Genomic DNA, 13228 nt, shown 5'->3' with positions numbered 1-13228 from the left:
TGTAAAATTAGTTGTCAAGGCCTGGGCAAAAGGGGCTTTCCCTAATCTAAATGAGGAAGTGGATAAGGCTACATCAAATTTAAAAAGAGTGCAGGATTCTATTGCTGAATCTGGAATGACCGACCTTCTTTTTAACGAAGAGGCGGATGCAAAAACTGCTCTCTTGAATGCATCAAAGCTGCATGAGAAAATGTGGTATGAGAAAGCAAAAATCAAATGGTTAAAGAATGGGGATCGAAATTCAAAATTTTTCCATCTCTCGGTTAAAATTAGAAGAGCAAAAAATCAGATTAGCTCTATGCAGCGTGAGGATGGTTCTTGTATTTTGGAACATCAGGATTTGGTTAATTATATGGTTAATTATTATGAAAATTTCCACTCTCATACTCCGATAATTCCTCACCATGAGTTGCTGGACCAGATTCCAAGAATATTATCTGATGACGATAATTTTTTGCTGGATGCCATTCCCACCAGAGAGGAAATCAAGCAGGCGGTGTGGGATCTTGATGCAGATAGCTCTCCAGGGCCTGATGGTTTCTCAGGTCAGTTTTTTAGAAGGTGTTGGGACATTGTGGAGAAAGACTTTTGTCGGCCAATCTTTAATTTTTTCCTGGTTGGAAAGATCCCTAAAGGGGTCAATAATTGTTTCCTCACCTTGATCCCAAAAATTAATGATGCATCATCCTTAGATAAATTTCGACCCATATGTATGGGGAATTTTTTTTGTAAGGTCTTATCCAAAATTTCTACCACTAGATTAACTTTTTTTCTCCCAAGATTAATTTCTGCAGAACAGGGTGCCTTTCAGAAGGGTAAAATCATCTCATCAAATATTGGCCTAGCGTCCGAGTTAGCAAATTTGATGCACTCTGCAGTAAGGGGAGGTGGTATGGGCATAAAGCTGGACGTGCAAAAGGCTTATGATTCCCTTTCTTGGGATTTTTTGTTTGCCACGTTAGAAAAATTTGGCTTCTCTCCAAAATGGATTAACAGGGTTCACCAGCTGCTTATTTCAACAAGGATTTCTATCTTATTGAATGGAGGTCCAGTGGGTTTTTTTGGGGTTGGCCGTGGTTTGAGACAAGGGGACCCCATCTCTCCTATTCTATTCATTTTGGCCGAGAAAGTGCTATGTAGAGGCCTCAAAAATATGGTGGAGGAAGGTAAGATGAAATCTCTCTCGGGTCCGAGAGGTGCTGTTACTCCCTCTCATCTGCTTTTCGCAGACGACATTTTCATTTTTATGAATGGCTCTGCCACTTATGTTAAGCAGCTCCATGCTTTTTTATCCAAGTATCAGGAGTTCTCTGGTCAGAAGATTAACTTGGAGAAAAGCAAGATATTTTTTGGGAAAATTGCTCCTCATAGAAGACAATTTATTACTGAGTATTTGGGAGTGGCAGCAGCTACTTTTCCCACCAAATACCTGGGGGTGGAGATCTTTAAAGGAAGAGTGAAAAATAACCACCTTCTTCCTCTTCTGGATAAGATAAAAAGCAGACTTGCAGGTTGGAAAGGGAAACTCCTATCTATGGCTGGAAGGGTGGAACTTGTTAAGTCGGTCATTTCTGGGATTCCAATCCATAATTTCTCTATATATTGGTGGCCCGAAGGATCGATGAAGTTGGTGGAGCGTTAGATCCAAAATTTTGTTTGGTCAGGGGATATGGAGGTCTCGAAGAAGATTGTGATTAAATGGGATATGGTGTGTAAACCAAAAAAAGGTGGTTTGGGCATCAGAAAATTGCATGAAGTGAACTTTGCTTGTTTATGTAAATTGGCGTGGCAGATTAAGTATGAAGACTCCATCATGAGCAGATTTTTCAAGGAACGTTTTCTAAATGTTGATGGTTCGCTGAAAATGGGATATAAATCCTCTTCCATATGGCCTGGCTTGAAGAAGGTGTGGAATTTTATTTCCGAACATGAACAATGAATTGTAGGTAATGGGGAGAAAATCAATTTCTGGCAGGATCGGTCGCTGGACTCGAAGTCTATTGCAGAGCTTTCCAATCTGGATCAATCCCTTTTCTCTGGTTCTAAGGTGAAAGTTGCAGATTTTATTGATAATTTCTCTTGGAATTTTCCTCCAGTCGATTCTACATTCCTTGGCCAAAAGTGGGACCAAGCAAAAAATATTCTCATCCAGAATGTAGAAGACTCTTGTGTTTGGCGGTTAACCTCTTCAGGTGTTTTCTCTATAAAATCAACTTGGGAAGAATATAGGGAGAAACGCCAAAAAATTAGTTGGTATTCTCTTATTTGGTGCTCTGGTATTCAGCCTAAACAAGCAACTTTTGCTTGGCGAATGATACAGAATAAATTGCCAACTGATGACAATGTTTGTAAAAGAGGATTTCCTCTTGTATCTCAGTGCTCGTTGTGTGGCAAAGAGGAGGAATCGCTGATCCATATTTTCTACAAATGTGAATTTTCTTCTAGCATATGGAGAGATTTCTGCTTTGGTTTTGATGTGCAATGGCCTCCATTTGCGGACGTGGAAAATCTCTGCGCATGGTGGAAACAAACTGCTAGAAAATGTTATTTTAAAAGAGTGTGGCTAAGTGGCTTCTCCCTTCTTCCATACTTCATATGGCAGGTAAGGAATGCAAGACGATTTGAGGAAAAATCGATAGCATCCAATCACTGTTTTGCAATGGTTAAGAGTGAGATCAGCCTCCAGGAGGTAGCAGTTTCTGGATCTCCCCTCCCTTTCGAGGCACTTTTATGTGCTAGACGGCTGGGTATTTCTAGAATTCCCTATAAACCCAGGGAGATCTTAGAAGTTTTCTAGTGTCCTCCACCTCCAGGATGGGTAAAGCTTAACTCTGATGGGTGCTCCCTAGGGAACCCAGGAAAGGCAGGGGCTGGTGTAGTCTAACGGAATGATAAAGCTGAGGTGGTTCAATCCTTCAGACAATTTTTGGGAGTGCACACAAACTTTGAAGCTGAAGTGCTAGCAGTGATTTATGGTCTGGAAATGGCTAGAGTGTTGGATATTACCCAATTATGGGTTGAGTGTGACTCGGTGGCTGTGGTTCTTCTTATTTCTCAATGGAAAGTCCCGTCGTATGTGCTTCAAAGGTGGATGAGCTTAGGCCCATACCTACATTCCATAACCTGGAAGATTACTCATTGCCTACGTGAAGCTAACCCAGTGGCTGATTTCCTTGCAAAGTCTGCTGCAAAATTGGAAGATTCCTCTCCAGTAGCCTCTTGGCCTGCATTAGTTGCCATGGAGTTAGATGTTGATAGGCACAATCGGCCTAGATACCGTTTTAAATAATGGTGTTTTTTTGTTGATTTGTCTATTTTTTGGTTTGGCTGGGTTTTAGTTTTGATTCTTCTCCGCTGATGGCAATGCCGAAGGTGGATTAGTTTTTCAACTAATTCCATATAGCTTGTTTCTTTTTTCCATGTAAATTCTTTTTCTTCTTTTCCCTATTTTAATACATATGATCTTCTTGCGAAAAAAGGTAGTACCTAAATTATTAAACTAGGTGTAGTATTTACTGAAATTCTTCACATATATATATATATATAGGTAAATAAAAAATGGGAATGTGAGCTACATTGAAAATTGAAAGACTGGAGACAAGAACCCATAAATTCGAGCTTGAAATTTTAAATTACACACAAATTCTAGCCCTGGCTTATTTATGATTTTTCTAAGAAGGTTTGAGTCTATTTCTTGAAGCATAAAAATGAAGTGTTTGTCACTTTCAAACAGTGGAAGAATTTACTTGAGAAGCAGACCGGAAAACAAATTAAAAGGTTGAAACCGATAATGGCCTAGAGTTTTGTGAAGGTGGCTTCAATGAGTTCTATGAAAATGAAGGTATTGCAAGACACCATACAATTGTTAAAACACCCCAGCAGAATGGAGTGGCAGAGCGTATGAATAGAACCTTGTTAGAAAAGGCGAGGTGGATGTTATCAAATGCAGGATTGGGTAGGGAGTTCTGGGCAGAAGCAGTTAACACAGCAACCTTGTTGGTGAATCGATCTCCTTGCACAACTATTGAGTGCAAGATTCCAGAAGAAGATTGGTAAGGTAAACCTGCATACTACTCAAATTTAAAATATTTGGATGTCCTACTTATGCACATGTTAATGAAGGGAAGTTAAAACCTAGGGTTAAGAAATGCATTTTTCTTGGGTACGGATCTGGAGTGAAAGGATACAGGTTGTAGTGTCCAGATCCAAAGTCTCCAAAATTTCTTATTAGCAGAGAAGTTACTTTGATAAATCTGCTATGTTGCATCCTAGGAAAGAAGCTCTTGTTCATTGTGATGAAGGTCAAGAAAAATCTAGAAAGAAAGTGGAGTTTGAAATTGGTTGTTCATCTTCAAACAAAGCACAATCTGCTTCAGTTCAACTGCCTACTTACTAAAGGAGATGATGCTCAAGAGAATCAAGAAGAAAAGCGGTACATCATTGCCAAAGATAGACCAAAGAGAAATATTAGACAACCATAAAAGTATGGGTATGCTGAATTTGTTGCTTATACATTGTCTGTTGTAGATACAATTGAAAATAGTGTGCCTGCAACATATTCTGAAGTTGTTACTTCAATTGATTCTACTAAATTGATTGATTGCCATGAATGAAGTGATGGAATCTCTTTATAAAAATCAGACTTGGGAGCTTGTTAAGCTGAGAACAAGGAAGAAAATTATTGGTTGCAAATGAGTCTTTAAGAAGAAGGAATCTGCCTCAAGTGTTGAAGATGCTAAGTACAATGCACGTTTGGTTGCAAAGGGCTACAGTCAGGTACAAGGAATTGATTTTAATGATATTTTCTCATCTGTTGTTATGCATAGTTCTATTCGTGTCCTACTTGCTTTAGTTGCTATGCATGATTTAGAGTTGGAGCAACTTGATGTGAAAACAATATTCTTGCATGGTGAACTAGAATAACAGATTTATATGCATCAACCTAAAGGGTTTGTTGTTGAAGGTAAGGAGGACCATGTATGCTTGTTGAAGAAGTCTATATATGGTTTGAAACAGTCTCCTAGATAGTGGTATAAAAGGTTTGATTCAGTTATGACTAGTTTTGGATACTCCATGTGTCAATATAACTGTTGTGTTTATTTCAGAAAGCTCTCTGATTGGTCATTCATATATTTGTTGCTTTATGTTGATAATATGTTGATTGCAGCAAAAGATAGGAATGAGGTCAACAGGTTGAAGGAATAATTAAGTTCTGAATTTGAGATGAAAGATTTGGGGGCAGTAAGGAAGATCCTTGGTATGGAGATCAAGAAGGATAGAAAAGCAGAGAAGGTTTGGCTATCTCAATAGAAGTATACTGAGAAGGTATTGAATCGTTTTGATATGAAAAATGCCAAACTTGTAACTACTCCTCTTGCATCTCATTTTAGACTTTCAGCTGCTCTATCACCTAAAACAGATGAAGAGGTGGAGTACATGTCACGTGTTCCATACTCTAGTGCAGTTGGCTCCGTTATGTATGCTATGGTTTGCACTCGTCCTAACATTTCACAAGCTGTTAGTGTGGTGAACAGATATTTGTCATGTCTAGGTAAAGCTCATTGGGAAGCAGTGAAGTGGATACTTCGGTACTTGAAAGGGACCTCTGGTGTTTGTTTGGAGTTTAGGAGGAATGGTGATAGTTTATCTGGTTATGTTGATTCAGATTGTTCATGTGATCTTGACAAGAAGAGGTCACTCACAAGCTATGTATTTACTCTTGAAGGAAGTACGGTTCGTTGGAAAGCTACTTTACAGGTTACAGTTGCATTATCTACTACTGAAGCAGAATATATGGCAGTGACTGAGGCAATTAAAGAAGCTATTTGGCTTAGAGTTTTGTTGGAAGAACTCAGCATGGATCATGGGGTGACTGTTGTCCATTGTGATAGCCAGAGTGCTACTCACTTGAGTAAAGATCCGATGTATCATGAGAGGACAAAGCACATTGATGTTCGATATCATTTCATAAAAGTGATAATTGCTCAAGGTAATATTCAAGTATTGAAGATTGGGACTGAAGACAATCCAACTGATATGTTGACTAAGCATTTATGTGTTGGTAAGTTCGAGCATTGCTTGAACTTACTTGGTGTTTCCTGTGTTTGAGTTCAGCCCTTTGGAGGGCTATTGGAGAAGATGAAGATTTTAACTATTTGTTTATTTGTTGGAGGAGAATTCAAGCCAAGGTGGAGATTTGTTAAGTTTGTCTCGAATTCTTGATCCGTTTTGAATATTGACCCGCTCCGATATATTTTAGTGGCGACCTGAATAAGAAGTTTTCTGAGATCTGTGATGGAAGCAGAGGGGTTCAACCAGATCAACCGCAACCCGATGGATCAACCCGTGACTTGGAGTATATATAATGTACCATTGCTTGTTGAGAAAGTCATTTTATTTTGGGGGTTTTTTCGAGCTAGGGTTTCAGGGCGAGTTTTCTCGCCACTGTTTCGGTGTAATCTCTCTTCTGCATAGTGAAACATCTTCTTCTTCGCCCGAGGACGTAGCACACCACCCTAATGTGTGAACCTCGTTAAATCTCTCCGTCGTGCGGATCTATTGTTTCTTTATTTTTCGTATTTCTTGGTGTTTGATCTAACATAATTGAGTCACCCACAACATGTAAGATTACTTTAGTACACATCACTCAAGTCTTGGCAGCAAACTATAATTCCCTAAGTTTCCCCTCCATTGTCGAGTCTGCTCTCTCCTTGAAGCACAGCTATATAATTCATATGAGAGGAATAGAATTAGGAATCTCCTATTAAGTTTCTTTGTCCAATCTACTAAGAAGTTTTCACTGTGTATTGAACTTAAATCAGTTATTGCTTTTCTCGTTTTTTTGGTAACTTGATCTCCCTTGTTGTTAGAGAATGGTGGAAATGAGTCAAATTCCAACTCACCGACGAAGAAACAACACAACCTGCCCCACCCCATCTCCTTCTCCTTCTCACCATCTCCCTCATACCCCAACCCCCACCTCCACTTGTAGCACTGCCCCCTTCTTTGCGTAACCCCACCTACAACCTGACCCACCATGCTTCATTCTACCCTCCCTTCTCCCATGTACCATCCCCTCCTTCTTCTGCTCCTTGCTTTGTTGCACCCATCCACAACCTTTTCTCTCTTGCCATCCGCATGCAAAGAAGAAGAATGGTGGGACGTAGAATAAAAAAATTAAGGGAGAGAGTACCTTAAAAGGAAGTGTGGCCCTTGCACCAGCATAGGGACCAATGGGAGCACTAGTAGAAGTATCAACATGGGTGGGATTTCCATTTTTCATGAGGGGTGGGACGGTCATTTCCCCGGAAGATGTGGACCCAGATCCTCTTCAGTTTCCTAATGTGTCTAGCTCACATCGGACGACTAGCACCACTTGAATACACACCCCTGACCGTCCGACACGCAACACTTGAGAGGATGTGGTCCGCTTCGATGTTGGATGTAAAAGTGGGATTTTAAATAAAATATCAGGAAGGTTGGATAAAGAAAAAAATACTATGTAAATAAACGAATAAAAAATGGAGAGAAAAGAAGGTGGGTTCACATAGGAGGTAGCCAATGCTGACGAAAAGCAAACCTTATAGATTCTTGTAGACCCCGTTTGTTTAGTGGGGAGTTCAGGGTGGGAATCTCTGCCTTTGTATGTCTTATAGATTTTTCCCTTTGCCATGTGACAAATTAGAATATGAAAATCCTAAGCTAGCTATGTGAAAGTGCATAGTATTTTCGTATGGTCCTGGTGATCGACATTTGGATTTCACTAAAATCAAAGTCTAATGTATTGAAGAGAATGAATCAATGAAATACAAATGTCCATCACAGACCTGTACAAAAACGTTCTTATACACGGAACTTGATCCAGACTCTGCCACAACCACTCTCTTTTCCCACACACCATACCAAAACTTGCCGTTTCCTCTTCCTGTGCTCATCCTAACACTTGTTTCCACAATCTAGCCACTTGCTCCGCTCCCTACACCTAAATTGTTGCATGTAGTTGAAGTGGATACAATATATAGTGGATTCAGAATTTGAAGAACTATCTTGTCTTCATCTGTCTTTCCCTTTTGATCTTTTGATGAAATTTCTTATAAAAGATCACCAAAGTTCAGTTACTAGGAGTACTTTGAGTGTGGGTTGCGTGAAACTGTAGGTGAAGGTTGTAACTGACATAGAGATATGGCTCTGAAGGTGGTGCTGATGATGACACTATTGGTGCTGTTCTCTCTAGGATCAATGCATGCTACTACCATCCATGTTTCTGAGCTGCTCGCAGGCATAGACACTAATGGTGCTCTCTCTCTCTCTCTCTTAATTTTCCCTTTCATGGTTACGTTCTCAGATAGTGATATGCTTGTTTCACAGGAAAGGAGAGTGAAGGCTTTAGGTGGTGTGATAGTTGCACTATCTGCACATATTCAATTCCTCCTTACTGCTCCTGCTCAGATGCTTCTCAATGCACCAAATGCGTCTGCTTCATAACTGTGTCTCCAAAACTTAAGCCGATGTGCGATTCTTCTCTCGCTTCCAAATTCGTCCGGTACTGTCGTCCCACCACAACTGCTGAGAGGACCTAGCTAGCTATCCTCCCCTTAGCTCAACCCTACCCACCCATCAAATAGCCTACTCTATGTCTCTGGAATAAGCATGGCCGTGGTCCTACTTACACTGTTAGTGTATGTGTGTACACTTTATATCTACTAGTGTACTGTTAGTATATGTGTGTACACTTTATATTTACTAGTGTTTTAAGCGATGCTTCACTTGTGTTTAGAGGTGGAAAAAGCTTTTTCTTATTGGTATATCAAACAAACGGAATTTAGCTGCAGTGGCAGCTAAAGAAATCAAACCCATAAAAGGATATTTTGGAAAATATTATAGCCTGGGGAGGGTATTTGTGAATCTAGGGAAAGTGAATCATTCAATTGCTTTGGCTGCCCAGGTGGCTGTAACCTAGGTAGCAGCTAAATTTTTTCCATATTAAAAAATATCTCTCTTAAGCTTTATAGTGTACATGATGTTTAGTGTGTAGTGGTCTTTGGTTGTCAAGTATCTTGGCCTTCCAGAGACTTTAAGGGGCCTAGGAGGTGCAAGTGTGTACGTAGCCTTACCCCCTGCTTTGCACGATAGGTTGTTTCCAAGTTTTGAACATGATTGCAATAGTGCAACTTAGCCGTTGTGCCATAGACTCGCCCACTGAACCCTAGTGTTAGACCAAAAATATTGAGGCATCGTTTATTCAGAGGAAGAGTTGTATAATGGTTTATAGGTGTCGCAGTCAATAGAAACTTGACTTGCCTACCTGAATTTAGAAACTATATATGGAAGAGGTAGGCACATCAAAACTATCCCATACTGTTTATGCTCTTGCGATTGGGCAACTTAGCTATTTTCCAGTTTCTCTTTGTAATGTGGAACCTGTTCCGCTTGCTTTTTAAGGGTAAGATTCTCCCTTCTAATAGGAGAAATGATCGCCTTCTCCTATTTATCTTTTTGATACAAATTTTCTTTACCTAAGAAAGAAAAAGAATACAGACATCACAGAAAAATCCAAAGAGTCCATTGTATAGCAGCAAATGACACTTAAGATTTGTAACAACAGCATTGCATAAGACCAACAAATATGAAGATGATCCTAAAGCCAACAAATATGAAGGTGATCTTTCAACAAGTGGGTCAAGAACTTCAAACGACTTATCTCAATGACTTCACCAAATGTCACCTCTAGACTAATGATTTTTATTTTTTTTAATTGTAAACCGTATATCTTGTAAATCCTAAACACTATTATGTAAGTTGACCCTCACATCTTAGGGCAACAAAGACATTGAGACCAAAATACCTAAATTAACCCCATTGGAATATATTGATTTAGGTACCTTTGGTAGGTTGTCCTTGTGTAATCACATGATCAAATATGGTATCTTTGACATAGAATATGGATTTTTTTTTTTTTTTTTTTTTTTTTTTTTTGCTAGAAATCAAAATTGTATTAAAATGGAGAAGAGAAAAAAGATATAAATGGTACATCAAGAAAAACCGAAGCTAAAGAAAGGACCCCACCTTCGGCATTGCCATCAGCAGGGTCCTCCAAAGCTATCTACAGAATCTAAATCTTGGTTTGGAGAAAGAATCCCATCTAATCTCCTCAATAATATGAGTAGGAAATTCCTCCATGGTTCCAGATAATCCTGTTTTTGCAGCTGATTTTGGAAGGTAATCCGCAATGGGATTGGCTTCCCTGAAGCAATGAGTAATCTTCCAGGAAATAGAATTGAGGTAGTGCTAGAGAGAGAGCCACTCTTGCAGGGCAAACCAAGGGAGAGACTTGCCTTGAACAGCGGTGACTACTGCCACAGAGTCAGTTTCAATCCACAAATTTGTAATCCTTTGACCCATTGCATGGCGGATACCATGAAGAAATCTCATGAATTCTGCATAGTAGTTCGTACTGATGCCAAGGAAGTGCTTGAAGGAGAATATAACTTTCCCATTGGAGTCACAAATGACGCCCCCACCTCCTGCTCGACGAGGGTTCCCCATGGAACTACCATCAATGTTTATCTTTTGCCAGGCGAGTGGAGGCTTGCACCAAATGATTTCAAGAATGGAGGGAGGGTCGCCTGGAGCTGCATGCAACCCTAGCTTCCTGTAGTAAAGAAGATCAGCAGCAGACCGAATGACCCCTTTTAAGTTGAGATTAGACTCCTTAAGCGTTCTCAATATTTTCTTGAACAGCAGAGAGGCATCCCTACTCTTACCACCATGCCATCGATGATTCCTTTCTTGCCAAATAGTGTCGGTCACTATAATCAAGCCAGCTGCCCAAGGGTCCTTTACCGACAAAATTCTTCGCTTTCGTTTCCACCAGGAGATCAATTCAGCAATGGAGGATTGATCCTTCCAAATCAAACCAAAACAGCTCAAGAAAACTTTTCCCAGAGGATCCGAGATACACTGCAATTTAAGAAGAGATGGGGTAGAGTCACAGAGTGGAAACCGCACATGATGCATTTGGAGGCTAAAGAGATGCCTTTTTTCCTAATGATATCATCAGTAGGAAGCTTCTTGTGACACAGACGCCAGCCAAAGGTTGACTGACGAGGAGAGAGGCCTTTCATCCAGACCAGCTCATGCCAAGGAACCTTGGGATTTCGGCAGTGAATATCATTCCAGGCAGAGAAAGTACTGAATTGACCAAAGGTGGAGAGGGTCCAAATACATTTATCTTCTATGTTACCTCTAGGGATATTGATAGTTGAAGCAGCTATAAAAAAAATCTTGAATAAGAGAAGATGAAACCGTGGGGAAGTTCCACTCATTATTGTCAATAAAGTCCGCAACTGTCATGGAGGAAGATGCAAACAAATCATCTCTCAAACCTGCTTTTTCTTGAAAAGATTTAGAGTCAACCCATCTGTCTTTCCAGAAGTTTATAGATACCCCATTACCTACCACCCATCGCTCCTTGCTAGAGACAAGAGACCACATTCTCCGAAGGCCTGGCCAAATCGTGGAAGATTTATACCCTTTCTTAAGCTCCCCATTTTTCCTCAAAAAGCGAGCATTAATAATGTTGCTCAGGGCTGATGATGAGTGCCTTATATTCCATACATGCTTACAGAGAAGAGCTTTGTTGACATCCCTCAGACGCCTAATTCCAAGCCCTCCTTCTTGTTTAGGCTTGCAGATTGAGTCCCAATTAATTGTAACTCCTTTGGCTGTTTCAGGATCGCCACTCCAAATGAAATTCCGCATCCATCTCCCCATGATGTTCAGTAAGGAGCTAGACCACCAGTATACAGAGAAGTTGTGGGACGGCATACCAGAAATAAGAGATCGAACCAGTTCCACCCTACCAGCCATGGAGAGGAGCTTTCCTTTCCAACCAGCCATCCTTCCTTTAATTTTACCCATCACCGGGAGGAGAGGTTCACGAGTGACCCTATCCTTGAAAATTTCCACTCCCAGATATTTTGTAGGGAACTTGCAGATGGAGATTCCAAGGGTATCAGAGATGAGTTGCTTCCTATCTAGAGACATCTTCCCCAGAAAAAGCTTACTCTTGTTGAGGTTGATTTGTTGACCGGAAAACTGCTGATACTTTGTAAGGAAGACATTGAAATGTCTGACATATCTGATGGAGCCATTTAAAAAGAAGAAAATATTGTCTGCAAAGAGGAGAAAACCAGGCATTTGGACACCACGGGGTCCCTTGATGGCTTGCAATTTCTTGTCTTGAAGCATAAGGCGGATTCCCCTACACAGGACCTCCTCGGCAAGGATAAATAAAAGAGGGGAGATGGGGTCACCCTGCGCAGCCCTCACTCAACACCAAAGAACCCAACCGGACCTCCATTGAGCAAAGCTGAAATTCTGGATGTACGAAGAATTTGATGCAACCAATCAATCCAAGTATCAGGGAAACCAAACTTTTTCAAGACCTGGAAAAGAAAGCTCCAAGATACAATGTCAAAGGCTTTCTGGATATCTATTTTTATCCCCATACCTCCACCTCTTGTATAGTCAAATATGAGATTAGCTAACTCTGAAGCGAGGCCGATATTGGACTGAATAACCTTGCCCTTCTGAAAGGCGCCTTGCTCTTCTGAGATGAGCTTAGGGAGGAGAGAAGAGAGCCTTGTGGCCATAACCTTGGACAAGATTTTACAAAAAAAATTTTGCATGCAAATCGGCCTAAACTTGTCCAGAGAAGTTGCACCTTCCATTTTCGGGATGAGGACCAAGAAGCTATTATTGATTCCTTTAGGAAGGGTTCCAGATCTAAAAAAACTCTTCACAGCACGGCAAACATCAAAACCAATCAGCTCCCAACAGTGTCTGAAGAAAGCACTAGAGAAACCGTCTGGGCCTGGAGAACTATCAGGGTCCAGGTCCCATATTGCATTCTTGATTTCTTGATCATTTGGGATGGCTTCCAATCCTCTAACGTCAAGGTCGTCAAGGATATGGGGAATGCAGTCCAATAGCGCTCCATGCTCAAGGGTGGGGCTGGCTTTATGGATAGCCTCATAGTACTCCACAACATGAACAGCCAAATCATCCATACTTGATGTAGTTGTACCATCAGCCTTTTGAAGAGAGCGAATCGAGTTCTTCACCCTTCTGATTTTCGCAGATAAGTGGAAGAACCTAGAGTTTTGGTCTCCTTGAGAGAGCCATCTATTTCTTGCTTTTTCTGCCCATAGCTTTTCATGGTCAAGGA

At 40.6% G+C, this 13228-nt stretch overlaps 1 protein-coding gene across 1 annotated transcript; it reads right to left on the bottom strand.

The window, feature by feature from the left end:
• Positions 1–10287: 10287 nt before the first annotated feature.
• On the bottom strand, positions 10288–12249 carry LOC122074441. The gene is made up of 2 exons (XM_042639249.1): positions 11305–12249; positions 10288–10959 (listed from the first exon to the last, which is right to left on the bottom strand). Exons 1-2 carry the CDS (start codon positions 12247–12249, stop codon positions 10288–10290), a joined length of 1617 nt encoding a protein of 538 aa, XP_042495183.1.
• Positions 12250–13228: the final 979 nt, after the last annotated feature.

This window comes from Macadamia integrifolia, chromosome 3 (genome assembly GCF_013358625.1).
Source record: "Macadamia integrifolia cultivar HAES 741 chromosome 3, SCU_Mint_v3, whole genome shotgun sequence".
NCBI classification, from domain to species: domain Eukaryota; kingdom Viridiplantae; phylum Streptophyta; class Magnoliopsida; order Proteales; family Proteaceae; genus Macadamia; species Macadamia integrifolia.
Note: the sequence above shows the minus strand (reverse complement) of the source record. Positions and strands in the feature narration are given on the sequence as shown.